The sequence below is a fragment of the Mirounga leonina genome, unplaced genomic scaffold (genome assembly GCF_011800145.1).
Source record: "Mirounga leonina isolate KUSES-001 unplaced genomic scaffold, KU_Mleo_1.0 Mir_128, whole genome shotgun sequence".
Classification (NCBI taxonomy): domain Eukaryota; kingdom Metazoa; phylum Chordata; class Mammalia; order Carnivora; family Phocidae; genus Mirounga; species Mirounga leonina.
In genome coordinates this window covers 39999327-40024613 of record NW_023270320.1, presented here as the reverse complement: position 1 = coordinate 40024613, position 25287 = coordinate 39999327, and the positions used below count along the sequence as shown (strand labels likewise).

The 25287-nt window shown below is 50.1% G+C and overlaps 1 protein-coding gene across 8 annotated transcripts in view; it reads left to right on the top strand.

Moving 5' to 3' along the window:
• Positions 1-25287, top strand: part of ARHGEF10 (Rho guanine nucleotide exchange factor 10) — a 103929-nt gene that overhangs the window by 20465 nt on the left and 58177 nt on the right. For 5 of the 8 annotated variants that reach the window (XM_035004323.1, XM_035004322.1, XM_035004324.1 and 2 more), the window contains exons 3-9: positions 5857-5976; positions 6536-6820; positions 9210-9273; positions 11642-11718; positions 14111-14167; positions 21604-21767; positions 23675-23791. In XM_035004323.1, coding sequence (XP_034860214.1) covers positions 5857-5976; positions 6536-6820; positions 9210-9273; positions 11642-11718; positions 14111-14167; positions 21604-21767; positions 23675-23791 — 884 coding nt within the window. Of the gene's footprint in view, positions 1-5856; positions 5977-6535; positions 6821-9209; positions 9274-11641; positions 11719-14110; positions 14168-20285; positions 21040-21603; positions 21768-23674; positions 23792-25287 lie in introns of those variants that run through there. The other 3 variants (XM_035004326.1, XM_035004325.1, XM_035004327.1) reach the window with 3 other exon arrangements.

Genomic DNA, 25287 nt, shown 5'->3' with positions numbered 1-25287 from the left:
TGCAGGGGCCGGGCTGTGGGGCAGGGGCGTGGTGACAGCCCCGCGGGGCGTGAGCAGGTAGGCGGCCTCCCTGGGCTTCAGTCCCCTGTCCTCAGAGCGGCGGCCCTGACCTGCAGGTTTGTGTGAGGTCTGGACCAGGCAGCGTGGCGACTGCTGCAGGCGCTTGGCGGGTCCGTGAGGAGGTGCCGCGGGCCTTAAGAATCCTATCAGGAGACGTTCCACGATAGGTCCGAACCCCGCAGTGTCCTGGTGCCTTTCCGGAATTCATAGGTAAATTACCCCCCCCCCCCCCACCGCCCCGGTGGTAGGGAAGGAGAAGCCCTCCATCGCCCCATTGCCGTGGGAACGTGGATGCACCCACAGCCGGGTGCCTTCCCCTGCTGACTACGGGTCGGGCTCCGACAAAGCACAGGGAACAGAAGCCGTGTGCAGAGGGTGGGGGGCGGCAGCCTGTGAGCGGGGGCATTGTTCTGGGGACACCGCTGTTCACAGGCAGCCACCACCCCAGGGACGTCCAGAGCCAGGAGGAGGCTGACAAGGACACGGCCGTGAATAGCCCCTTGTTGGGGGAGCTGTTTGCCCCTGCAGCTTTGCAAAGCACTTTTCTTCTTTTCTAATAATGAGAAAGAAAGCACAAATACTCTCCTTTAGAAATGAGAGAAACATCTTATCTTGGATTAAGCTTTTAGGTTATAATAGCTGTGGTCTTAATGGCCCCAGGGACAAAATGTGTCACCTTTATCTCTGAGCTTAAAAACGAATATTCCCTTATTCTTTTTCCCTCAGTGTCTGAGTTCCTCCGGCATGGCTTTCAAACCTGTTGGTGGGTTTCAGCCGTCCTGGAGGGCTGTCTGCTCAAGGAGGGGATGACCTGGGAGGGACAGCCTTCCTCCCCGCTCTCAGTGTGTCCCTGAGCCCTGGAGCACCTGTCCCCGTGAGGGGTGAGCGACCCGAGCCAGCCCATCCTGAGCCCAGGCTGTGTGTCAGCTGTGTAGACTGATGTGTGCCAGGAGCGGTGGGCAGGCAGTGTCTCCCTCCCTCCCTCTCTCCGCTCCTTAGGACCCTGTGAACATCCCTCCCAGTGGGAACTGTAACATTGTAGTCTGTAGTGACTTAGCTTTTGTTGCAGTTCGGGGTGAAACTAAGACCTTCTTGACCCCTAAGAGATCCAGTGTGAACTCTCTTTTTCTTGGAAGCATGCTGACCTCAGCAGTGCAGTTTGCTGCTAGACCGAGGCAGGTGGGACTCAGTTGCAGGAGGGAGGTCGCAGGTCAGACCGCATTCCTGGTGCTGTGCTTGCTGACAAGATTGTTGTCGGGGCATTGATCAGAAGGCCAGCCTGGCACGGGGTCTGAGTTGGGGGCCGGGCTCCTCTGCCTGGAGGGCCATGGGTGGGAGCCTGTGTGGTACGCCGGGACACACGAATGCACACCAGACATTGTCTCCCCCATCGTGGGAGACAGACCATGAGCAGGGTGCTCGGGGCTCCAGGGTCACCCAGGGCAGGCTCAGGGCTCTCCAAGGAATCCAGGGAATCCGAGGCACAGCCCAGGATCTGGAGGCGCCTGGAAGGATGGAGAGTGGGTGGTGCCCAGCGCCTGTGGTTTCACCCAGGAACGCTGCGGGAGGTTGGGAAGGGGAGATTCCTGGGTGCTTGAAGCGAAGGCACTTCTCCGTGAGTTGGTTCATGGCACTGCAGTAGGCCAGGGTCTGGGGAGATCCTGTGGTTCCTGCCATGGGGATCTCTCACCCCAGAGGGAGTGTGCAGGGATGGAGAGGGAAGGAGGCATGGCTGAGTTGGAGGGGCCTCATGGAAATGTGACTCCAGAGCTCTGGCAGGAGGTCTGATGTGGATACTGGGTTTTGTGCCAATGAAGAGCAAGGCCATGGGCAGGCCTAACCTCCCATGGGGAGGTTGTCGGTTACACCGGAATGCTCGTTGTGGGGGCAGAAGCAAGAGGGTCCCTCAAGGAGGAGTCCATTCTGGCAGCCATGCCAAATACCGTGGACAGGGTCACAGACCTGTGTCTCTCAGAGCCCAGCTCCTTGCCGTCCACTTTCCTTCCTGAACATGTTGAACAGGAGTCCCTTTCTCCTTGCATGGGGGAGCCCAGGGTTAGGTCCCATGGTGCTCGATGTCATCAGGCTTTTTTAAAAGCAGTGTTTACAAGGTCACTTTTAGGTGTATTTTACCTAACTCTTAATGTTCCCCAGTAATAGAGTATAACTTCCAGGAAGAGGGTTGATGGAGGGAAGAACCAGCATGTGATTCCGAGTCTCTGCTGTGCGGAGTGGGATGCGTGTGTGGCGTGATTTTTATGTGGCTAAGTCAGACCATCAGCTTCTTCCCTCCTTCGCCCCGTCCTGGCCCCCCGTCATTTTGGCTCGTGTGTTGTTATTTCCCTGCCATGTTAATCTGGCAAACAGGAATCTACAGAGAGGGTCACAGTTGTATTTGGAAAACGTTCTGTCGGTTTGGGTTTTTCCATTGAAGAGATTTATTGCCCCAAGACGTGTTGACCAGTTTGTTTCTGTTAATAAGCTCACTCCTTACTGATAAAGCCAAAAACCCAAACTACGATGATTTTCCCGTTGCTCGACGTGCGGCCGGAGTTGGTTGGACAGTACGTGAGCCACTGTGACCGACGCGTGGGGACAGAGGTTCTGTCCACCCCCGACTCCAGTCCGTGTCTGGTGGTTTTAGTTGTAAACTCTCCTCGCAGGAAACGGGTGAGTCGTATCCATGTCTTTATTAAATACGAACCTCAGAGGATTGATATGCTCCACCAATTCAGACTGCCAAGTAGAATTGCTTAAGCCGGAAATGGCCATAAACAGACAGGAAATGTACTTGTAGAAAGTTTGCAAAACACAGGAGCGTGGAGAAGAAAATGCCGGTCCTTTGCGGCAGCCCGAGTGCACCTCGGGTCGTATTTTGGTCTGTGTGTGAAAGGGATTAGATGACTAAAACCAAGGGTTTTTAATTGTTTTATTGTGGTGAAATTCACCTACCATTTACCACTCCAGCCATCTTTCCGTGTCCAGTTAATTAAGCAGCATGAAGCTCATTCACGCCCTCCATCTCCAGAGCTTTCCATCTTCCCACGCTGAAGCTCTGTCCTCCGTAGACTATCACCCCATCCCCTCCCCAGCCCGCGGGTCCGCCATCCTCCCTTCCGTGAGTGGAGTCGCACCGTGTCCACCCCTTGGGGACGGGTGCATTTCACTCGGTGCAGTGGCCTCGGGGTCCGTCCGTGTCGTAGCAGGGGCCAGGATTTGTCCATTTCAAGACTGTGTCCTGTTGTCTGTATCGACCACATTTTATTTATCCTTTCGTCTGTGTGGGGACTCTGGGATTGTGTCTGCCTCTTGGCTGTTGTGAATAATGCTGCTTGTATGGTTGCACACGTGGGTGGTTGCACACTCGTATGATTACACATGTGTATGGCTGCACGCTGGTACGCTTGCACACGTGTGTGGTCGCACACTTGTACGATTACACACATGTGTGCAGTTAAACACGTGTGTGGCTGCATGCTGGTACGGTTGCACACGGGTGTGCTTGCACGCATGCATGGGCGTACAAGCATCTGCTTGAGTGCCTGCTTTTAGTTCTCCCACGTGAATACCTAGGAGCAGGGACTTGGGCCGCAGGGGAGTGCTGTGTTGAGCGTGTTGAGGGGCCTCCATACCGGGTCCACACCAGCTGCTCCAGAGCACGCTCCCACCAGCCGTGCACCGGGGTTCCAGTTTCTCCAGTGCTCGCCAGTGTTTGTTATTTGCTATTAAATGAGTGTGAAACGGCCGATTAAAAACACTATTAGTGGGCGCCTGGGTGGCTCAGTTGGTTAAGCGACTGCCTTCGGCTCAGGTCATGATCCTGGAGTCCCGGGATCGAGTCCCGCATCGGGCTCCCTGCTCAGCGGGGAGTCTGCTTCTCCCTCTGACCCTCCCCCCTCTCATGTACTCTCTCTCTCTCTCTCATTCTCTCTCTCAAATAAATAAAATCTTAAAAAAAAAAAGAAAGTGCTTCTTTTGAAGGACATGTTAGAACGTATTGCTGATTCCGAAGATTCAAGGAGAAAATAAACACCTGGTATTTAAAACCACTTTTTCTTTTGGACCATCAGAGGTTCGTCTGGACAGCGAGGCCCCGGCTGGAAAGACTGTTTCTAGACTGACTCCAGCATTGATACATGTCTGTCAACTTCCCTCCCTAGAAATTACTCCACCTCTAGAACCCCAATTCTGACTGTCCCGCCCCCCAGTCGCCCCCCGGGCCGGGGGCCGTGGAAGGTTGTCTCCATAGCCTGCTCGGCACCTGCGCTGCTCGGCTCTTGCTGACCCAGGCCCTGGCCTGGGATCGAGGGGCGCTCGGGGGGCTCTGAGCAGAGCTGGAGGGGCAGAGATGCCCACATTGTGCTGGGACAGCCCCGGCCTGGCCTCACCTCACGCCCACCCTGACCCCGGGGACGGGACCCCCTTACCACCCTCTCCGAGGCCCAGGCCATCCCAGGAATCCAGCTGCACCCCAGCCCCGGGGGCAGAGCAGGGAAGGGGGGCCCTGCGGCCTCAGCACGGGTGTGGAGGGCGGGGTCCCTGATGTCTCCATTACCTCACCCCTAAGAAGCACCACCCCGAGGCTGGCCTCTGATCCTGTTTACGCGTCTTCAGTTCTAAGATAACTGCATTCAAATCCCTCAGTTTCCCGAAGGTACCCTTTGAAACCAGCTCTTTGGCTAGCACGTCGGGGTGGAACCATCTGGAAGGGAACCGGCCTGGGGCAGTGGGTGCTTGTCCCAGCAGATCCCTCCCCAGCCTCCTAGGACTCTGGAGCTCTCTGTGCCTCGGGCCCCTCCAAGCAGGTGCCCCCAAACCCAGCAGATGCCTCCTGTGGCTGGTCACTCTGGGGCACGGCGGTCTGCTGGCCAAGTGAGCGATTTTGGCTCGTGCTAACCTTCAGGTCATCTCTCTCAGCAGATCATTTTTTTCCTCCTTACTGCCCATTATTTCATAAGGGAGCCACCCTAGATACCTCTAGGGTCTGAGGTCCCTCGTCCTGCGAGAGGGGCCCCTCCTGTGTGTGGAACATAACCTTAACTGACCAGAGCTTCTCCCTGGAAAGTGACTAGTTTGTTGTGATATTTTGTGATTTGTCTGAGCACAGTCACCAGCAGGGAGTTTTGCATTGGTAGATAAGGATCTCCAATTCAGGGGATTTTCCATGTTCTGACTTTCTCCCCAGTGTTGGGGTGCAGTGAGGCAGAAGAGGCTCCTCCCTCCCATGCTCTCCCCTGCATGTCGTCCTCTGTCCCATGCCCCAGCTCCCTAGCCTGGGCGTGTGACCTCTCATGGGATGACTGGGCATCTCTCCATCTGCCCCCCACTTTGTGAGCCAAGCGTGGGGGGTACAGGCCTCATCTCTGTGGACAAGTCCCCAGATGGCCCGTCTCAGGCGCCCCTCCTAATGCCGACCCGAGGCCCCCTTGGTGATATCCGTGAGTCCGAGCCCCCTCTGCGCTGTCCCGCACACATCCTTACCCAGGGACCCAGGGCAGGAGGGGCCCGGAGGTGGCCTGGCATGGGCAGGGATTACAATGTCCCCTACCTTTGGGTGGCGGTGTGCTTTGCTGGTCAGACAGCGTGGACAGAACCCCGTGGGGCTGGGGACCCATGGGGCGTGAGCCACATCCGTTCCATATTGAAGTTGAACTTTCTGTTGTGGGCTCCCCTGTTTCTGGATTTTCCCTTCATCTTCACCCTGTTCCTCTGGCCCCCCGGACGTCCTTTGTCACTGAAAGTGAGCGGTTCTGTCTGTTCTTCTGCTGGCCTAACTAGTGTTCTTTCAACCTGCAGGCGACACAGTGAAGTATGACAACGAGGAGGACGAGGGGGAACAGTTCGACTTTGACAGCGGAGATGAGATTCCAGAAGCGGATCGACAGGCCGCGGGTGCAGACGCCGCCTCTGGCTCAGGTGGGTCCCCCGTGGCCCCCAGCCCGCGCGGCGCATGGCCCCCTCGCTCTGACGGCCGGAGGGAGCGGCAGGCGCAGTCGGCCTCCAGGAGCGGACGTTCCTGACCTCCCTGTGATGTGAGCCGAATGGCGGATTTGAATTGGCTGACTCTCCTTTGTTCCTGCTTCCCCTGTGTGTGTTGGAGGCGGTGGGTGTTGTCGATACTTGATGAGCACGCCCCCCAGTTTCGGCGGATGCAGTTCCAGAGCTAACACTGTGGGGGAGTCGAGTCCACGTTAGCTCTTGGAGGTGGGGTTGTCTGCTGGGACTCCCCGGCCAGGAGGGGTGCGCACCTGGCATGTCTTCGGCCCTCACAGCAGCCTCTCTGCGCCCTTAGCAGCTCCCCGAGTTCAGGCAGCTTCTCCCCTGCTCGTCTCGGTGCAGAGGCCCCGGGTGCCCCACCTCCCCCCACGGGCTGCCTCGCCCCTCCGATGCCCCAGGGCGCCCTGGGGTCGCGCGGGCCCCGGAGGGCCGGTCGGCCGTGGCCCCCTGTTGATGCGTGCGTGTTTGCTTCCGGAAGGTGACGTTGGGACGGGAGCAGACACGGATGCCCCGGCGGAGCCCCCCGCCCGTGAGGTCCCGACCAGGGCCAGCCCCTACTCCGTCATCGACATCGCGCCCTTCCAGGAGGAGCAGTGCCTGCCCGCAGACCCGGGCCCTGAGGACGGCTGCCTGAGCCTGCCTGTGCCCAGCGGGTACTCGGTGCCCGTGCCCTGCGGCTACGCCGTGCCCTGCAACCTGCCGCTGCTCCTGCCGGCCTACTCCAGCCCCGTCGTCACCCATGCCGCGTCCCTGCATGGGGAAGGTGCGCCTCCCCCTGCACACCCAGGCGACAGGCATCTTGTTTGTAAGACCAGCGGTGCCCGGTGTTCAGTTAGCCGCCAGAGCGGACCCAGACGTGGACGCTGGTGCACCTGCAGCCCTGCTGTGGGCCCAGGCGTCTGGGGGCTGCCGAGAGCGCAACACCATCCCCCCTTAGCAAAGCGCCCCGTGTTCTGTTCAGGACGGACCCCGTGAACGCAGCCCTGCTGAGTTTTCTTCCCGCCTGACCTCCGTGCTCTCTGTGCCAGGACATGCCACGGGGTGACGTGAGGGCGAAGGAGGGACGAGAGGCCCCCGACCCAGAGTCGTAACTCTGTGAGATTTCAGTAAATGGGTGCTTTCCCTTCCTCTTAATCACAACGGAGACAAAACGTGTTTAAAGAAAGTCTTGAATTTATATCGGGAAACCACACGAGGTTCTCCGGGTTGATGTTTCCCCATATGTTTTCCTGTTGTAATTGGCAGTAATCTTGGAAATTTACCACGATCAACAATGCTGTTCGTATTTTGTAGCCCGAAGAGTGAGAACGATCTAAAAATAAGGAAGTAGATTATGCAATTAAAAAAAGATTAAGGAACACATTCTTAAAGTAATTTGCTTATTTTCAGATCATTTGGTTGTTTTTAATAATTGAACGTTATTTTTAAGTAATTCAGTATACTTAAAAACCATTGGCTTATTTTTGTGCTGTCATCCTAGAGCCATTAATAAAACCCTAGCGTAATAAACCCTACTGTAAGGCCCCAGATCCAGGAACACGGGTCTGTGTTTGTCTCTTGAGCCTTTAAAGACAAACAGGCACCGACCTCTTTGCTGAGGTCATGAGGAAAGCCTGGAGTATGGTGTGAGGCTGGGGTCCAAGGCCTGGACCTGCGCTGGTGGCCTGCCGTGCGCTGACCAGCTTCTTTGCACCTTGTGGTTCTCCCGTGGACATGGCGGGCCTCCAGGCTCTACAAGGACAAGGCTCCCCAGCACGGAGGCCGTCCCACCGGGAACACGACCCTCAGATACAGCAACAGCCAGAACCCCTTCTCTTCCCCACTGCCCAAAACCTATTTTGAAAAAAGATTCCAAGATTCCCCTTCTGTTCATTAGTGGTCCTCCAATGGCCAGAAACTCATGGTGCTCTGCTCCTTAGCACGAGCTTCCAGATCTTTCCAGAACAGTAAGAGATGAGCAGTTGGTGTTGCCAGAGAGAGAACTGAGTATGCTCAACTTCTCCTGACCCCCCCTTATCAAAGGTCTTATGCCTGAGCAGACAGTAAATCGGGGTGCATCTCCTTTCTTGAAAGGGGGAGCACAGGGAAAGAAAGTGTCGTTTTGGGCGGGCAGTCGAGACGAGGCCTGGGTGGTGTGCATCCAGGGATGGGGAGTGGTGCCCTTGACCCAGCCGCAGGCAAAATCTCACGGTGTGAAGTGTGCTTTTGCCAATTAATGTCCTTTCTTCAATGACTTTGTCGAATAGCTTTGTCTTTTTGGGAGGCAATGTGGATCATTCTTTAGGGCAGTGTGATGTGGCAGGACGAGTGGTCTTTGGAAGGAGGCAGGTTTGAGTTCAAATGCTGGCCCTGCCCCTGACCTGACATGTGGTCCTTGGCAGATGCCTACGGTTGAGTGGCCTTGAGAATGCGATGAGTTCGTGTCTTTGTGGTCCCCGCTGCACCGCCAGGGAGCTCCCCGCTACTGAGGAAGGGTTTTTTTTGGTATTTAGCAGGATCAGGGGACCATTTTTGTGGGTGAGATCTCCCAGCTTTCGTGGACAGGAGCACACAATGGATTCTTTTTTAGAGGCTTTTTATGGACAGTTTCCCGGTGTAGCCATTACCAACCGGTCCTTGGTTGAGCACGTGGCCTGTTGTCCTGAGCTCATCACCCTCTCGGTGAACCAAACCCAGAGGTGGGAGAACAGCTATCGGCCGGGACACGTGTGATGGACTTTGTATGCACGTGTGTGTGTGTGTATGTGTGCATGAGTATATGAAAGGTTGGTTGTCAGGTATGGACACAAGTCTTTCTCCCTTGAGAATCTTCGGAGGCTGCCATTTAGACACACTTTCCAATAAATCACAATTGTAAATTTCCATGAAAAAGTTAAGAATGAGAGAAACAGGTTTGTCCCTCTAGCTTGCTTTCTTTGGGGTACCATTTTAATTCCAGCTATTTTAGAGGATTTTTGGGTATTGTTTTTACTGTCATCCCACTTTACATACATCTTATCTAAAACCCGAAAAAACTCTAAATCTATCAACTAATCATTTTTATTCTAAGATAAGCTTATCATTGAAAAAAATATAAAACCATTTTAAGGCTAAAAATCCACTTCCTAAATACTTTTCCCTAAGACTAAACTGAATTTTTTTTTTCCTCACAGAAACACAAGAGGTAACAGAAGACGGCCAGTTTAATTCTTTAAGTTCTGAGGATCCAATGAACAGGTATCTCTATTAATTTTTCACATGTGCTCTGAGTTCATGACCCTTCCCTGAGATGTGGAACGCAGTGATACGAGGTGCTGGCCTGTCCGCCCTCAGTGCTGGGAGGTGGTGACCGACCAGGCCTGTCCCCAGCCCGAGACCCTCCCCTCCCAGGCCCTGGACAGCTCTGTCTTCTGTACCCGCATGGGTGCTCTGGAACACAAGGACTCTGCAAGGTGTTCATCTTGTTCTGTGGAAAGACAGGCCGTCTGAATGCACAGGCAGGTAGACCAGGAAGACGCAGCCCTCCTCAGGCCCCGTGTAGCTGACGCTCCATGGGCTTTAGAGTCGTAGAGGGTCTCAGAATCCTGTGGCGGCAGGTGGGGGGTGGTTTCAGCGTGTGTAACCCACCTTGCATCCAGAGTCCTCCAAACTGATTTGATTGTAGATCTTTCTTTCATGCCACTCGCCTTCAAAAATGCCATGTCATCTGCTTGAGATGCCCAGGAAAATCCCATCTTCCAGGCGAACTCCTGCTTCCATTCCCGAACCCTGCCTACAAGTCTCACTCCATTCTTCCAGAACTCTGTGAGCACACCTGCCTTAAAACTGACTGCTGTGTGCCTCACTTATTTCCTGTGTCCCCTTCTGCTGCCGGGTAAGAGTTTTACGAAGTTAAAGATCAGGCTTACAGGGCTTTCCACGAGCTCGTGTGCTGGGTGCGTGGCCGGCGTGTCTGTGTGTTGATGCTAGGTGGCTGTATTGAGGTGTAATCCACAAACCATGCCTGCTTCAGGTATACTCTGCCCGTGGGTTTTGGTGCATTGCCTCACCTGTTTTAAGATTGTGTTAAAATCTATATAACAGAAAATCTTGCCACTTTAGCCATTTTAAGTATAAAATGTAGTGGCATCTTGTGCATTTCCGTGTACTGTACAACCATCACTACTGTTTACTTTCAGAATTTTTCATCTTCTCAACAGAAACTCTACCCTCTCTGTGGTAATCTACCATTCCCCTCCCCAGAGCCCCAGAGAATCTCTTCTGCGTTCCGTCTCTACAAGCTTGCCGAGTCTCGCTAACTCATGTAATTGGGATCCCGGTAGTTGTCCTTTTGGGTCTGGCTTATTTCACTTTGTGTCATGTTTGCAAGGCTCCCCCATGTTGTAGGATGTGTCAGGATTGCCTTCCTCTTCAAGCCTGAATAGTCATCCTTTGTGAGTCCATACTGACCTCTCGATGGGCACTTGGGTGGTCTCCACCTTTGGGCTCTTGTGACTAAGGCCGCTGTGAACGCCGCTGTACAGCATCTGAGTCCTTGCTCCCTATCCCTTTTGCTCTGTACCTGGGAGTGGTACTGCTGGATCTTGTGGCGACGCTATATTTAACTTTCTGAGGACCAGCAAACTGTCCTCCACAGGGCTGTGCTATTTTACGTCCCCATCAGCAATGTACAAGTTCCGATTTCTCCGTAAGATCACCGAACTTATTTTCCATGTTTAAAGCGGTGAAGGCCCGTCGGCTACTCTGGTGTGACTTTCTGACTGGCACCGTGTGTGACGCCTAACAGACCCTCAAGAAGGTCTGGTGGAAAACCGGAAGCCAGTTCAGGTCTTCCTGAGCAGGGACTTCACGTCTTCTTATGTCTGTTGTGCTAGGTCCTGCGCCGTGCTTTCGGTGGGCCTTCGAAAGCATCATAAATGGCGGGGAATGGAAGCTTGAACTTGGGCTCTGTGTTGCGAAGCCACAGCTGGGGTGTTAAATTGGGAACGTGCAGATTAGGACCTGCTGAGTGAGGGGGCAGAAGCCTCCCGCACGTGTCTGCAGGTAGATCCCTCAGCTTCCTGGTGACCGGTTTTGGGGAGTGACCACCCCAGGGTGACTTCAGTGGAAGGCACAGCTCCGGTACCCCCCCAAAAGGCAGCCTGGTCACCAGACCTATCCCGTATACATCCCAGGACCAGGGCAGGTGAGCAGAGAGCCGGGGGGAGCGTGTCCTCTGCCCCTGTAGATACAGAGCAAGGTCACCAGCACCTGTCACTTAATAGATGAGAGTGGAGCACAGATCACTCGCTTTTCAAGGGCTTAACCCTAAGAGTTAACTAACTAACTCTTAATTTCACAGGGTGCCCCGAAGGTACGGTGGGAATCCCAAGCTTGGGTCCTTCTACGCAGGTCCAGACTGTGGGTGTGAGCAGGCTTGTCATACTGTAAAATGCATGGGCAGCAGTTCAGAAGACGTGGTGCTCAGCTCAGAACATCCGTCATAATATCTGGGGAAAACATAAAATGTACATACGGTGAAGCAGATGTACCCTTTGGGGACATCCAGCGGTCTCGTGACAGGAAGCATTCCACCGTTGTGATTTTGTGGTTTGTTTTCTCCTAGCGACGACCGGGTGCACAAGGAGGACAGCGCGCTCGCCCGGTGGGTTGCGGACCCGGCCAACACTGCGTGGATGGAGAGTAGGTACCGCACGCCACCAGGAACCTGGCGGGGCCATCCCGGGATCCTCGCCGGGCACCGTGTGGATGCCACCCCGGGGTCGGTGGGGCACCGTGTGTTTTTGTCAGGTTCTGCTGATTATTCTCATGTCCTGTTCAGATCGAACACTTCAGAAACGTATTCATTTACCTCAAGTACTGACCAGGGCTGACTGTCACTGCTGTCCCCGGCACTCTCTGTAGCCCTTCTTCTAGATCCCGTTGGAACATCTCTGCTCACCCCATCCTAGCACGTGTTTGTTCCTCATTGTTTCTTCCTCATGCAGTGTTTGGGTTTTGTCATGATAGTCCTCTAATTGGGGAACTGATGCTTTGACCCGAGCCCATAGTCAGGAGCTCACCACTGAGACATCAACCAGGTATTTTTCCTTGGGATTCTCACTAAGATGCTTTTTCATGCTACCATTTTGCAAAGGGGGTGGGTGGGTGGCTGGTTAAGCCAGCCCACTGTCCAGATGGCATACCAGATCTTCTGTTCCACGTGTGGTTTAGAAAGCTGAGCTGTTTTTAACCAGATTTGATTTTTAATTTTTTAAAGAAAAGTAAGATGGTTTTTCTAATTACCTCTTTATTATCCACTGGCCTACTGATTTCTGTATAATTATTTTATATGATTGACTTCCAAGGAAGAATCATCTTAACTGTCTCCTAATTATTAAATTATCTCCTGGAATGTGTCATTCTGGTTTTTAATTATGACATTGTCAAACAAGGAACTTAGCATAAGTAGATGATTCTGCCAGGGGGCTGCTAAATTGGGATCATTACAGGATAAAATTAACATCTTCCAATTCTCTAGAAAATTTATTTCCAAAGTAAAATTTGTCTGACTTTCCCCCATTACTTATTTTATTACGTAAGTGGCAGTTAATTAGAATAACACACAGGTTAGGGGTGGTGACCCCTACCACAGTAAAAAATCTGGGTATAACTTTTGACTCCCCAGAAACTTAACCACTAATAATAGCCTCCTGTTGACCGGAAGCACATACACAGTCAACTAACCCATATTTTGTGTATGTGTTATATACTGCATTCTTAGAGTAACCTAGAGAAAAGAAAATGTTATTAGAAAGATCATAAATATGTGAAAATACGTTTGTAGTATGTACTGCAGACCTCAAAGACAAATCTGCACGTAAGTGGGCTCTTGCCGTTCACAGCTGTGGTTTTCAGGGGTCCACAGACGAGTATCTCTCGCTCCATCTAACAGGAGTAGACATGGTCATCGTTGTTGCAGTTAATATTGTTACAAGGAACAAATGTCTGTCATGTGGGGGCTTGACAGCAACAAGAGAATGAGGAGCATTCGGAATCCCGCCCCCCTCTCCGCCCCCGGTAATATAAGAATGGCTCAATGTCAGAGGAAGAGTTCAGTGTATTTACCTTATTTTCTTGTTGTTGCTTAGTCACCAGTGACTTTGTAGTGTGGTTGATTTCGATGTGAGGCCCAAACTCTTACAAATACTTAAATGCATTTCTGTTTTCACCACTGGTCTTATACATGACCTTCTCGTACAGTATACACTGAGGAGTTCGCCCGTGGAGGATCCTCACTTTTTCTTAAGAAAACTTGTTCAATTTCAGAGGACATGAATGTTCCACATAATATAGTTGGAGAGATTTTATCCTAACAGGTGAACCTTCTCACCCTTGCCTAAGCCTACTTTTCCTATCCAGTGGTTCAGAGTATCATGGAATAATGGGTTTATTTTCACAGGTTCCTTTTAATATAGCCCCACTTGAGCTTTCCCTTTATTTGGAAACTGTGTATACCACCTTTGTATTTTTTGCATATCAGAACACATTAACTTCATAAACTTAAAGATACTTATAAAGAGCCACATGGAGATGCATAGGTAGGTGAACACAAAATAATGGACCAAATTGATCTAGAAACCACAAAACTCCCTGTTGGAGAGATTTCACAGCTGGTTCATGTAGAGTGTCATGCTTCAATCCCAAGAAAACATCCTGTCCCAAAAGTAATGCTTATGCTTTGGTAAGGTATCACGAATTAGCCCTTACAAACTAATTTTTTGAATAATTATGGCATCATAGGAGACTGTGGTCCTAAAAACAATGTAAATTATACTTGGTTGGCGTTGGTCGGTTTTTAACATTTCCCTCTTTTTTTTTTTTTTAAGATTTATTTATTTGAGAGAGCGGGAATGAGAGAGAGAGAGAGTACATGAGAGGGGGGAGGGTTAGAGGGAGAAGCAGGCTCCTCGCCGAGCAGGGAGCCCCATGCGGGACTCGATCCAGAGACTCCAGGATCATGACCTGAGCCGAAGGCAGTTGCCTAACCAACTGAGCCACCCAGGCGCCCAACATTTCCCTCTTTTTATTCCAGATCCAGAAGAAGCCATTTATGATGACGTGCCAAGAGAAAATTCAGACTCTGAACCAGGTTTGAATTGTTTGTAATTGAATTTTAGAGGATTTAGTTTATCAGTGTTTCCTTCTGGGTGTAAAAAATGACTGGTTAGTGTGCACACAATCCCTAATACACAGCTTGTATGCGTTTTATGTTTGTGTTTTCTATATTGCATAGTGTCTCATTGATATCAGGGGGTGGAATATTGGTCTGGGCACATAGGTGTGTGTGCTTATATTATAGCACTTGAATGAATCTAAACAAGCATTGATTAATGTAAAGAAGCAGAAAGAGGTAAAGGTGTGAAAAATATGAATGGAAAAGTAAAAAAATGGAAGCTGTAAGTACTAGCATATATATAATAAGTGATTTAAATGAGAAAATAGAAGAAGGAAGTACTAATACTTTTCCAGAATTAAAGAATGATGTAAGTTCTCAGATTATAGAAATACAAAATCAAAGCAGGCTCAAGCCTGAATCCATACCACATACACTCGAAACCACTGAGCACAGCTCAGTCCACTAATACCAAAACACAAGTGTTTAAAAAGAGGGAAACAAAGGCAGTATCAGATAAAGATTGGGGAGATTTACCTCTCAGACTCTAAAAACTATTTCACGATGCATTTCAAGGAAAAGGGTACTGGACCTAATAGGCTGCAGAAAGAACAGAGAGCAAATAATGACTTTGTGAATGAATCCAAGCAAGCATTGATTAAGACAGCACTAACAGTATTGTTTCATTTCACAAGTGGGACTGCAGGGCGGGCTAAGGCCCTAGACAGTTGTACGCGCCATCTGGGGCGTGGCTGACTCTCCGTGTCTAACGTCTGTGCATTTTTCAGGAAGAGGATATGAATAATGATTGTGTGTTTTTTCCTGTGATAGGTTGGCTCTGCATTTATGGGCAACCACTAAAAGAACAGAAATAGATTATTTAACTTCCAACCCAGTAGAGAAAAACCCAATCTGGGTTGGAAGAAGCAAGAAAATGTAAAGTAAGAAAGTATGGCAAATAATATGAAAAAAGATGGCAAAACTAGTCCAAGTATATTTCTATTTATAGTAAATATAAACTGAATCCAATTGCCCATAAAAGCAATTCTCAGGTTGGGTAAAATAACAGAGCTAGGCATATATTTGTATGAGAGCTATATAAGGATACAAAACATTTGTAAGTCAACGGATGGAAAAAGAAGCATAAGGCCAATTCCAACCAAAATATAGCCAATATTACTCTAATATATTGAATGTTAGGCTATAAAATGTTAGGCGTAGAGTCCTTCACAAGAGAGAACTGTAACAGTTCTAAACTTGTGTGCACCTAACGAGACAGTGTCCAAATATATAGAGCAAAATATGACTGAGATATAATCAGCAGTAGTTAAGTACATAATTGGAGTGGGAGGTTTTTTTTTTTTAATTTTATTATGTTATGTTGGTCACCATACATTACATCATTAGTTTTTGATGCAGTGTTCCACGATCCATTGTTTGCATATAACACCCAGTGCTCCATGCAGAACGTGCCCTCCTTAATACCCATCACCAGGCTAACCCATCCACCCACCCCCCTCCCCTCTAGAACCCTCAGTTTGTTTCTCGGAGTCCATAGTCTCTCATGGTTCATCTCTCCCTCCGATTTCCTCCCCTTTCATTTTTCCCTTCCTTCTCCTAATGTCCTCCATGCTATTCCTTATGTTCCACAGATAAGTGAAACCATATGATAATTGACTTTCTCTGCTTGACTTATTTCACTTAGCATAATCTTCTCCAGTCTCATCCATGTTGATGTAAAAGTTGGGTATTCATCCTTTCTGAGGGCTGAGTAATATTCCATTGTATATATGGACCACATCTTCTTTATCCATTCATCTGTTGAAGGGCATCTCGGCTCTTTCCACCGTTTGGCTATTGCAGACATTGCTGCTATGAACATTGGAGTGTATATGGCCCTTCTTTTCACTACATCTGTGTCTTTGGGGTAAATACCCAGCAGTGCAATTGCTGGGTCATAGGGTAGCTCTATTTTTAAATTTTTGAGGAAGCTCCACACTGTTTTCCAAAGTGGCTGTACCAACTTGCATTCCCACCAACAGTGTAAGAGGTTCCCCTTTCTCCACAACCTCTCCAACATTTGTTGTTTCTTTCCCTGTCCATTTCTGCCATTCTAACTGGTGTAAGGTGCTATCTCAGTGTGGTTTTGATTTGGATTTCCCTGATGGCTAATGATGATGAACATTTTTTCATGTGTCTGTTAGCCATTTGTATGTCTTCTTCAGAGAAGTGTCTTTTCATGTCTTCTGCCCATTTTTTGATTTGATTATTTGTTTTTTGGGTGTTGAGTTTGAGAAGTTCTTTATAGATCTTGGATACCAGCCCTTTATCTGTAGTGTCATTTGCAAAGGAGTGGGAGTTTTTAAGAAAGCTCCTTCCACGGTCATAGATTCTGGATGTAAAATTAGTAAACTGCAGAAGAACACAGTATACAATCAACCTAAAGACCATATATAGAACCTGAAGCTAATAGTTTCAGAATGTACTTTTTTCAAACATATGGAGTATTTATAAAAATTATATAGCATTCCTCAAAGCAAATATTAACAAATGCCAAAGAATTAGTATTCAGGCCTCATTCCCTTGATTTAAAAAAAATCAATAAAAAGTAATATTTGAGTATTAAAAAATAACACTAATACCTAGCTCTTAGACAAGGCTGAAAGCAGAATGGAAATTAGGAATATTTTGACTTAAATAATAATGAAAACATTACATAAATTCTTATGGGATAGATTTAAAATAATTATAGACACAATGGCATTTGTTAATAAAAGAAGATGGAAAAATAGTGAGCCAGCATCCAACTCAGTTATATTAATGAATAGTGGAGTAAATTTAGAGAAGATAGAAGGAAATAAAAATGGTTGCAGCAAAAGTGATAAACAAAACAAAGAAACAACAGAAAGTATCAACAGAACCAAAGAGCAGTTCTCTAAAAATAATATGAAAATAGACAAGCCTCTGGTAGTATAGGGAAGAAAGGATATTATTGGGAGGAGACAGAAGGAAGGAGGGAAGGAAAAATGGATCAGGAGCAAGAAACTGCAGTAGAAACCCATAAACACTATGAAGGGATTCTAGAAACAACTCGGTATCAATCAGTTGAAACACTTGGACTGCATCTGAGATAGAAACCATTAATGCATAATGATTCCCGATTTAGAATCAATTGCTTAACTAATGTGCCAGACAGCCCACTAAGACCAGGGTCCTCAGCTCAGAGTGGCTAAACCATCAGTGGACAGACAGTCCCTCTGCTCTACACACAGTTCCAATGGATAGTAGAAGACAGGCGCAGGTAACTCACTTTCGGGTCTTAGTATAAGCTTATAACCCCCTTCACCCAAAGGTGTGTTGCAGACCATCGTAATGAAAATGTAAAGAAATAAAATCCAGTAGTATCCCAACAAACAAAAGCCAACCTTAACCCTTTGGATTTATCTCAGGAGTTTATGGATCCCTTAGTATTAGCAGGTTCTTTTACCATCCTTTCCACAGGAACAGACTAAAGTACATAAACCTTACACTCATCTCAATAGATACTTAAAATGCACTTGATAAGATTCAATGGCCATTCAGTGTTAAACCCTCCTAATAGAGGGAAACGTCCTCAGCCTAATAAAGGATGTGTTCTCATAATCTACATCCAGTGTACTAAATTATAAAGAGTTAAAAGCACTTGGTAGTTTATTTATTCCACAATGCATTTGGACGCTGTTACGTACTGAGCACTGATCTAGGTTCAGCTAACAGAGTTGTCCTGCCCTCAAGATTCCTATACTGAGGGAGACAAACACTTAACATAGGGGTCCCTTCATAAATAAAACCGAAGTACTTAGGAAGGAATGTGCTTCTAGGTATTTATTTAAATGCATGCATGCTGCAAATAAAGTGGGAATTAAAGACTGGTTTCTGTAAAAAACAAGCTTGAAATTTATTTTGGGGTAATTTATGCTACCAGGTAGGCCCTTCCCAAGCCAGACGGGGTGAGATCTGAGGCCTCCAACACCAAAACAACAACACCAGTTCTACCAGTAGTCTCCCTACCAAAGGTGACAGCCATCCTGGGTAGAGCCAGCGGTGTCCCTGTGAGGACAGTGCCCTGCAGGGCGCTGATGTGTGTGGTGTGTGTGCTTTCACTCACACATCAGCCAGGACCCTCCCTTATTAGGTCCCCTCTGGCCCTTTGCTCTTTGCTTGTTAAACTTCTTGGTGGCACAATCATTTTGAAAAAACACTTTAGTTAAAGACCTAGCTATTGTGCAGATGGTGATACAGACCAGTGGTCTCCTGGCAGGTGTGTTTCCTGGAGAAATTCATGCCTGCTTCAGGGAACCGTGTGCAGGGATGCCCCTCTGCAGCATGATTTGTAAAGAGCAAACGATGAGGGGAAACGTAGTGGCTCCACACTCGGGGAAAGGGTCCACATATGGCAGTGAATTTATACAAGAGCGTGATACTGCAGTTAAAAATGAATAAATGATGTGTGTATATGTGTAAATGCACACATAGTCACACACAGAAGCAAGGAGCAAAAAGCAAGACACAGAGCTAGGGTGCGTATGCCTTTAGATAGATGCACCCCTCAGAGGTAAGTGCCCACCCGCAAGCCAGGACTGATTCTTGCTGACCTGGGGAGGGGACAGGCCTCTGGCTGCGTGCATGTCGCTTTGCAAGGGCTGCTTTGCAGGAGCGGGCGCTGACGCAGGGCTTACGTGGGGTCTACACACATGCCTGCTATTTGGTGCTTTTTGGTGCATGTGAAGTATTTGGTAATTAAATCAGTATGTTCAGTGAAGTAGATGGCACTAGATCTTTGAGGTTCCTTGTGGGTATACTTGCAGAATTCACGCCGTCTAGGACATCGGCTGTCTGGTGAACTGTGGAGACACAGACGTGTCCGAGGGAGAGCGGAGGCCTATGTGCTTTGTGCAAAATACGGCCATTTAGGGTGAAGTTCCGTCACAGTACTGGGAGGACGCTGAAGACTTTCTCGTGACATAAGATGGTGACCATCTGTATATTTTTTAATTGTGGTCAAGCGCACGCCGCATACAATTGACCATTTTAACCAGTTGAGAGGAGACGGTGTGTGGCATGAAACACTCTCATGGGCTGGTGGGCCTTCCCCACCGCAGTCCTGGCCGAGGGCAGGCAGCAAGGTTGCTGCCCAGAAAACTCAGCCAGGTAGACCAGCTCTCCCTTCACCGGCCTGTGGGAGAAACACGTGCCCGGTGGCTGTGTTTACTTTCCAGCGTCAGGAAGCCTCGCTCCGTGCATCTAGGAACTGAGGAGGGCCTCATAATTCACAAACCATCAATCCTCTAGTTAACACGACGCTGTAGGGCCCTTGAAAGTTTGAGCATGCAGGGGAGGCCCGAATAGCACTACCTTTTCCAGAACATAGAGCACCATTACCGTCACACATCCTGACCACTGAGTGGTAACGTCCCTAAGTTCCAGGTGGTCCGCTGTGCCTGGGGCGTGACGGTTCTGACGCCCCCAAGGTGGACAGGCTGTCCAGCCGACCCTAGAGCAGGGCCCACAGGAGAGCAGGGGCCCTCCGCTGTCTCCCCCAGAGCTGGGACCAGCTGGTGCACCTGCCGCTCGCTCCCGCACTCCGGAAATGTTGCTGCAGGTGTGAGCACCACCTGCCGTGCTATGTGTGCGGACTGTTTCCTGCAGACAGAGTAGCCCGACGTCCAGAGCAGTTGGTGAAGGGAGGAGGTGTGCTAATCTGGCAGCTTCAGGGTTCACGCACCGCGCTGGGGGAACAGGGCATGGACACACACCGGCACGTGTGGGTGCGTCCGTTGCTGACTGGTCCATGGAGGGTCACCAGGCCCTTCCACTCATGGCCAACTGCTGTTGTCAGGATGGCTCTTGGCCATGACCTGCATGGCGGCTAAGCCGGAGTCCGGCTGCATCCCCAGAATCCACCTGCCCTGTTGCCCCAGTTGCCCAGTTTGTGGTCGAGGTAGGTGTCCTTCAGGCGTGGCTGAGCCACGCCACTGCGGCTCCTGGAAAGTGAGCTCATTTTCAAATATGGCTTGTTTTACCCAGATGACATTTACTCCTTAGTGCTTTCAACCAGAAATTTGGATTTCTGTCTTACGTTCTGGAATATATCGGAATCCAGTGGAGATGTCATGCAAGGCCAGGGTAATCTGGAGTATTACAGGAATTTTCAAAGTGACAAGTTCCTATCTACTTTTATTTCCAGTGAAAGCAAATGTTTGCCTTTAAGTATTATATATACAAAGCTAGCTCTTGGCCCTGAAGAATCTATTCATCAAGGTTTAATTACTGAAGATTTTAAGGGCCAAGTTTCATTACAGAGGACGGTGGAGGATGCATATTGAATAAATTTAATCAAGAAATGTGAATTATTTTCAGGCATAGAAACAATATCTTTTATCTAACTTTGTACTGTCCTTCGGTGATAATTTAAGCAGAAATTACTCTTAAGTCATTCATACTTGAGAAAGTTCATCTGAAATAACCATTTATGCTCATTTGTTTAACAAGTAATAGAGATCAGAGAGACACTGGTATTCTGGAAGTTTGTAGAATGACATTTCATTCTCAGAAAGTCCTGTCACCAGCAGCATGGCGCTGAAAATGGGAAGCCCGCCTGTATTTGTTTGTTCCACTGCATAGTGTATCATTCAAGGCGTATCCCAGGATTACTTTTCGTGGACCTGTGGCCTTGGCATCTATTAGAAAGGAAGCAGATTAATTAATCGGTGGTGAATGTCAAGACTTTCTCCTTGCCCTGGGAGTGCCCATGAGGTGGCTCGGCTCAGTGAACTCACTTTTGCAGAATACAGATTATGAAGTAAAAGGTGGGAATTAAAGCCTTTGGAAGTTTTAAATTAAAGATCCCTTGTCCTTGTATTGGGTGACATAGACCTGTGTTCTTTGCTAAATCTGAAATGACTGATGTGATTAAAACATTTAAAAAGCAGTAATAGGTTATGAGATTTATTAGACCATTGTTAGCACAAAGGCAAAATTTAGTTGTTTCCTGTGAGCTTCCCATGTATCATATTTGAATGTCTCTCTCATCTATGCATTTATCATCTACTTATCTAATCTGTTTATATTCCCTACATTTATCTTCGTGTGGCCAACTAGGTATTTGGTATAATTCTGGTAGATTCCTATAGGCCAGTGGCCCTCAGGATGCACCTGGGGCTGGGGGTTCACTGGTGCTCTGTCCAGCCCTGCACATCGCTGCCCCCATCCTGGAGGTGGCGCCCACCACCTTTATCGGGGAGCCTGCCCCCCGAGGCCTGATATGCCTCCAGCCCCCGGCTCTCCATGATACGGTGAAGCAACAAGCATGCACAAGACCATAACTAGCAAATCCTGCATTTTTTATTTCACTTTGGCATTCTTGCCCTCAGATGAAATGATTTACGATGACGTTGAGAACGGAGAGGAAGGTGGGAACAGCTCTTTGGAATACGGCTGGAGCTCAAGTGAATTCGAAAGCTACGAGGAGCAGAGTGACTCGGAGTGCAAGAACGGGGTCCCCAGGTCCTTCCTGCGCAGTAGCCACAAAAAGCAAGTATGTGTTCAGTCTGTGTGGGAGACAGCGTATCTGCCGGTCGCACGTGAACAGGCCTCTGAAATTTGCATCCCGTGATATTTAAGTGTTCTTGATGATGTTGGCACGTAGTGTGAGGAAGGTGTAAGCAGTAGGGAAGGGGTCCCTGATTTGACCTCGTGTGTATAATCGTAGCAGGATGGGAAATTCAGTTTTTACAAACACACTCAGAAGGCCCTCAGTGACTGTTCTCTGCGTTGTCTGTGCACAGATAGGCACGACTTCCGGGCACCCCGAGTGGACAGCGTCAGGTCTCTGTGAGATGCAGATGGTGTTGAAGGACAGAGCCCCTGAGCTGCCCAGTTATCTGTCCTGAGTGGAGTGTGTGTGTGCACGCGTGTGCGTGACCCCTGAGGTCAAGGTCTGAAGAGGAGCTTCAGAGATCAGGAGCGTGAATTCTAGAACTGGTTGCTGGGCTCTGGCTGTTTGTGAACGGGGTCCTCTGCGCTCATGCTCACCGATGTGTCTGCAGGCTTCACGGGCTTTCTGTGTGAGGCTGAGCGTCCGGCCACAGGCACAGGGAGACTGGCCCGTGTGACACTGTGGGCAAATCACCGGCCCCACCTGCACCCAGGGAGCAGAGTGGTGGGTTTTTGGCTGTGGCTCCCATGTGTGTCCAGCTTGCATGTGGTTACGGGTCACCCGGTGTTCTCATACTCTGGGAACTGGCTTCATGAAGCCCAGAAGAACCTACCCCTTTGTGTAGGTCACCTGAGCACATCACATCATTACAGCCTTTCCTTGGACCCCTTGCCGGCACTCAGCACAGCTGAGACTAACTGGCGAGGGAAGCCGTAGTCACGTTGACTCCATGCACCTGCCACGCTGGGCTTACGTTGAGATTGGAGAGCCATGCCTGGGGGCCTCGGAAGAATGGCTAAAACACTCTTCAGTTTCCTTCTGTTGGCGGGCTGGGTGTCAGGTGCCCACGGACCAGCCACTCCCACACTTACTGAAAGACTGTATTCCTCGCCTTCTGAATGGAACTCTGTTCCCGGGCAGGCCCCCCGAAATGCCAAGTGAGAGGCCGCTTCCCAGCAGGTGAACGGCCCACAGGGTGGCTCATGAGTGTGGGATAATCACATGGGCATCCTCCTCCCTCCCTTGCCCCAGCTTGGCCGCACCCTGAGGCGGCTGGGAGGACGGTCAGCAAGATAGGGCCGTGGGAAGGACCGGGCATTCTCGTTTAAGTCATGATTTAAAAACGGCCTACTGAATGAACACTCTTAGGTTGTTGACTAGTCAACTAAAAAAAGCCCAGATTTTTAATGAAAATTTGCTTAAAGTGTCTTTTCCTGAGCTGATGTGGGAAACATTTGCTGGAGAAGCCTCGAGGCCTTGGTTTCCGTATCTGAGATTGTGTGATCACGTGGACAGTGTTTTGCAGGATTTCTCCCCTTCCCCGTCCGCTGAGACAACAAACGTTACGTCAGTTTGGAGGCTTAAAAATGTGTCCTGTCCGTTCCCAAATCACGATGCCCTGTATGTAGGGGCAGTCCTGAACTCGGGTATCGTCTGCCTTGGTGCTGACACAAAAGAATAGTTTTATGCCTTGTTTACTTACATGTTTGATCATCTTAATGTCATCAGAATGCAGGGGAAGGAGGCCCCAGCTCCTTTGGTTCCCATAGTCGCTCTTGGCTGGCGTAGAAAAGTCTCTAGTCTGGCTCGTCCGCAGTCGCCTCCTCGCCCCACGTGTTTGACTTCCTCATGTTTATGTCTCAGGAGTTGGTGGGCCAGACTTGGGGCTCCCCGTGGGGCGTGGGGTCCCGCAGACGCCACCCCCGCCACGTCCTCTCAACGTAAGACGGTCTCACGGTTCCGGAAGGAGCGTCCTTGTGAAAAGATTGTCTCTCTCTGTGCTGTAGCTTTCCCATGACCTAACCCGTTTCAAGGAGCACTATGAGAAAAAGATGAGAGCTTTGATGGCAAACACGGTGGGAGCCACAGAGATGCAGCAGCTAAAGCAGAGACATGAACTCAAGGTAGTGTGGTTCATTTTTTGACCGGCTGCGTTGAACGTGCTTGTTCAGAGACAGGCGTGCTTTTACAAGAAGCACCACGGCCACCACGTTGGCCCTTTTTAACCCAACAGTGTGGGTTCTCAAAGTGTGGTCTTGGGCTCCCAGGTGTCCCCAAGGCCCGCGTAGCGCGCTCACATTAGATCTGAGACGCTGTTTACCCTCTGTCTCCCTCGTGCGCTTACCGCGGACGGGAGCGTCCCCGAGGCCCCGCTCTGGGTGGCACACCGCAGCCTTGGCCTGCAGGGTCCGCCGTCTTTGAGATGCCGGAGAGATTTCCAGACGTGCGCGACCGCACCACCTATCTTGTCGTTGGGGAGATTCGGTGGTGGTTCATGAATGCACTGCTTCGGTAACACGGAACAGGTTTATTATCATTTCTAAATGAATGTTCAGGAAAGTTTGATATTTTTCTCAATTTTAACCCTTCGTCCAGGAAACGTAGACCAGTGAAAGCCAGATGAACAGAGCTCATAGGGCCAGCAGGTTGGAGAACCGCTAGGTTTGAACGTGCTGGCGGTCGGTCCTCGCAGGGGTGTTTTAAAAGGGCACTGTCAAGTAACGTTCACGTCCGTTAGGTCTCTTGTCCTTCCGACGTTCTGTGACTTGTTTGTATGTGTTAAATAGCGTCCAACTGAAGATAGATGTTCGCTTCCGTTACAGTCACCTGCTTGATTCCGGGGTGTCCTTGTGTCCTGGGCTTCCCACAGCAGGAGCAAAACTCGGGGGGTCACGTCGCTTCCTTCAGCCCAGCCTCTGGCTGGCTCCCGTGCACGAATCTAAGGCAGCAGGCCCCACGGGAGTGTCTGGGGCCTGGCGCGATTTTGCAGAGAGCGGTGAGCGCAGTCACTGGTCACGGGGAGGCGTGAAGGAGGCCAGCTTGGTGGAGGAGTTTGGAAGCAGGTGTGTGGCAGGGAGAGCAGCATGTGCTGGGAAGCAGGGAGCAGTGGGACACGGTAAGTAATCAGGGCCAGGCCAAGCAGACCCCCTTCCTCCAGTAAGAAGCAGACACTAGGACGGGGCGGGAGCCCTGGCTCTGTCTCCTGGCCGCTGCGTGATCTGGGACAGGCACCGCAGCTCCCCAGAACCTGGGTGTTCATCGCTGCTCGAGGACCAGGCGCTTTGCAGTCTGGCCCCCTTTGGTCGTCTGTTTGCAATTCTCTGATTCTCGTCTGAGGGACCCTGGCCAGGGTCTGGCTGAAGGTTGAGGCTTAGAGGTCCAGCGTGGGGTAAGGAAGATGAAGTCTGGGAAGGCTGTTGGGTCAGGAGAAGACGCAGAGGTGTCTTGCAGGCAGGTGAGCAGTGGGGGGGAGGTGCAGGTGGAGGCCCCAGCAGTGGCCGGCAGGGGAGGTGGCCCGTGTGGTGAAGGGCACGTCCCCAGGAAGGGGAGGAGGGGATGCAGGACTCAGAGGAGCTGCGGGGGCCGTGCCCTGTGGACGTTGGAGCAGGGTCCCAGCTAG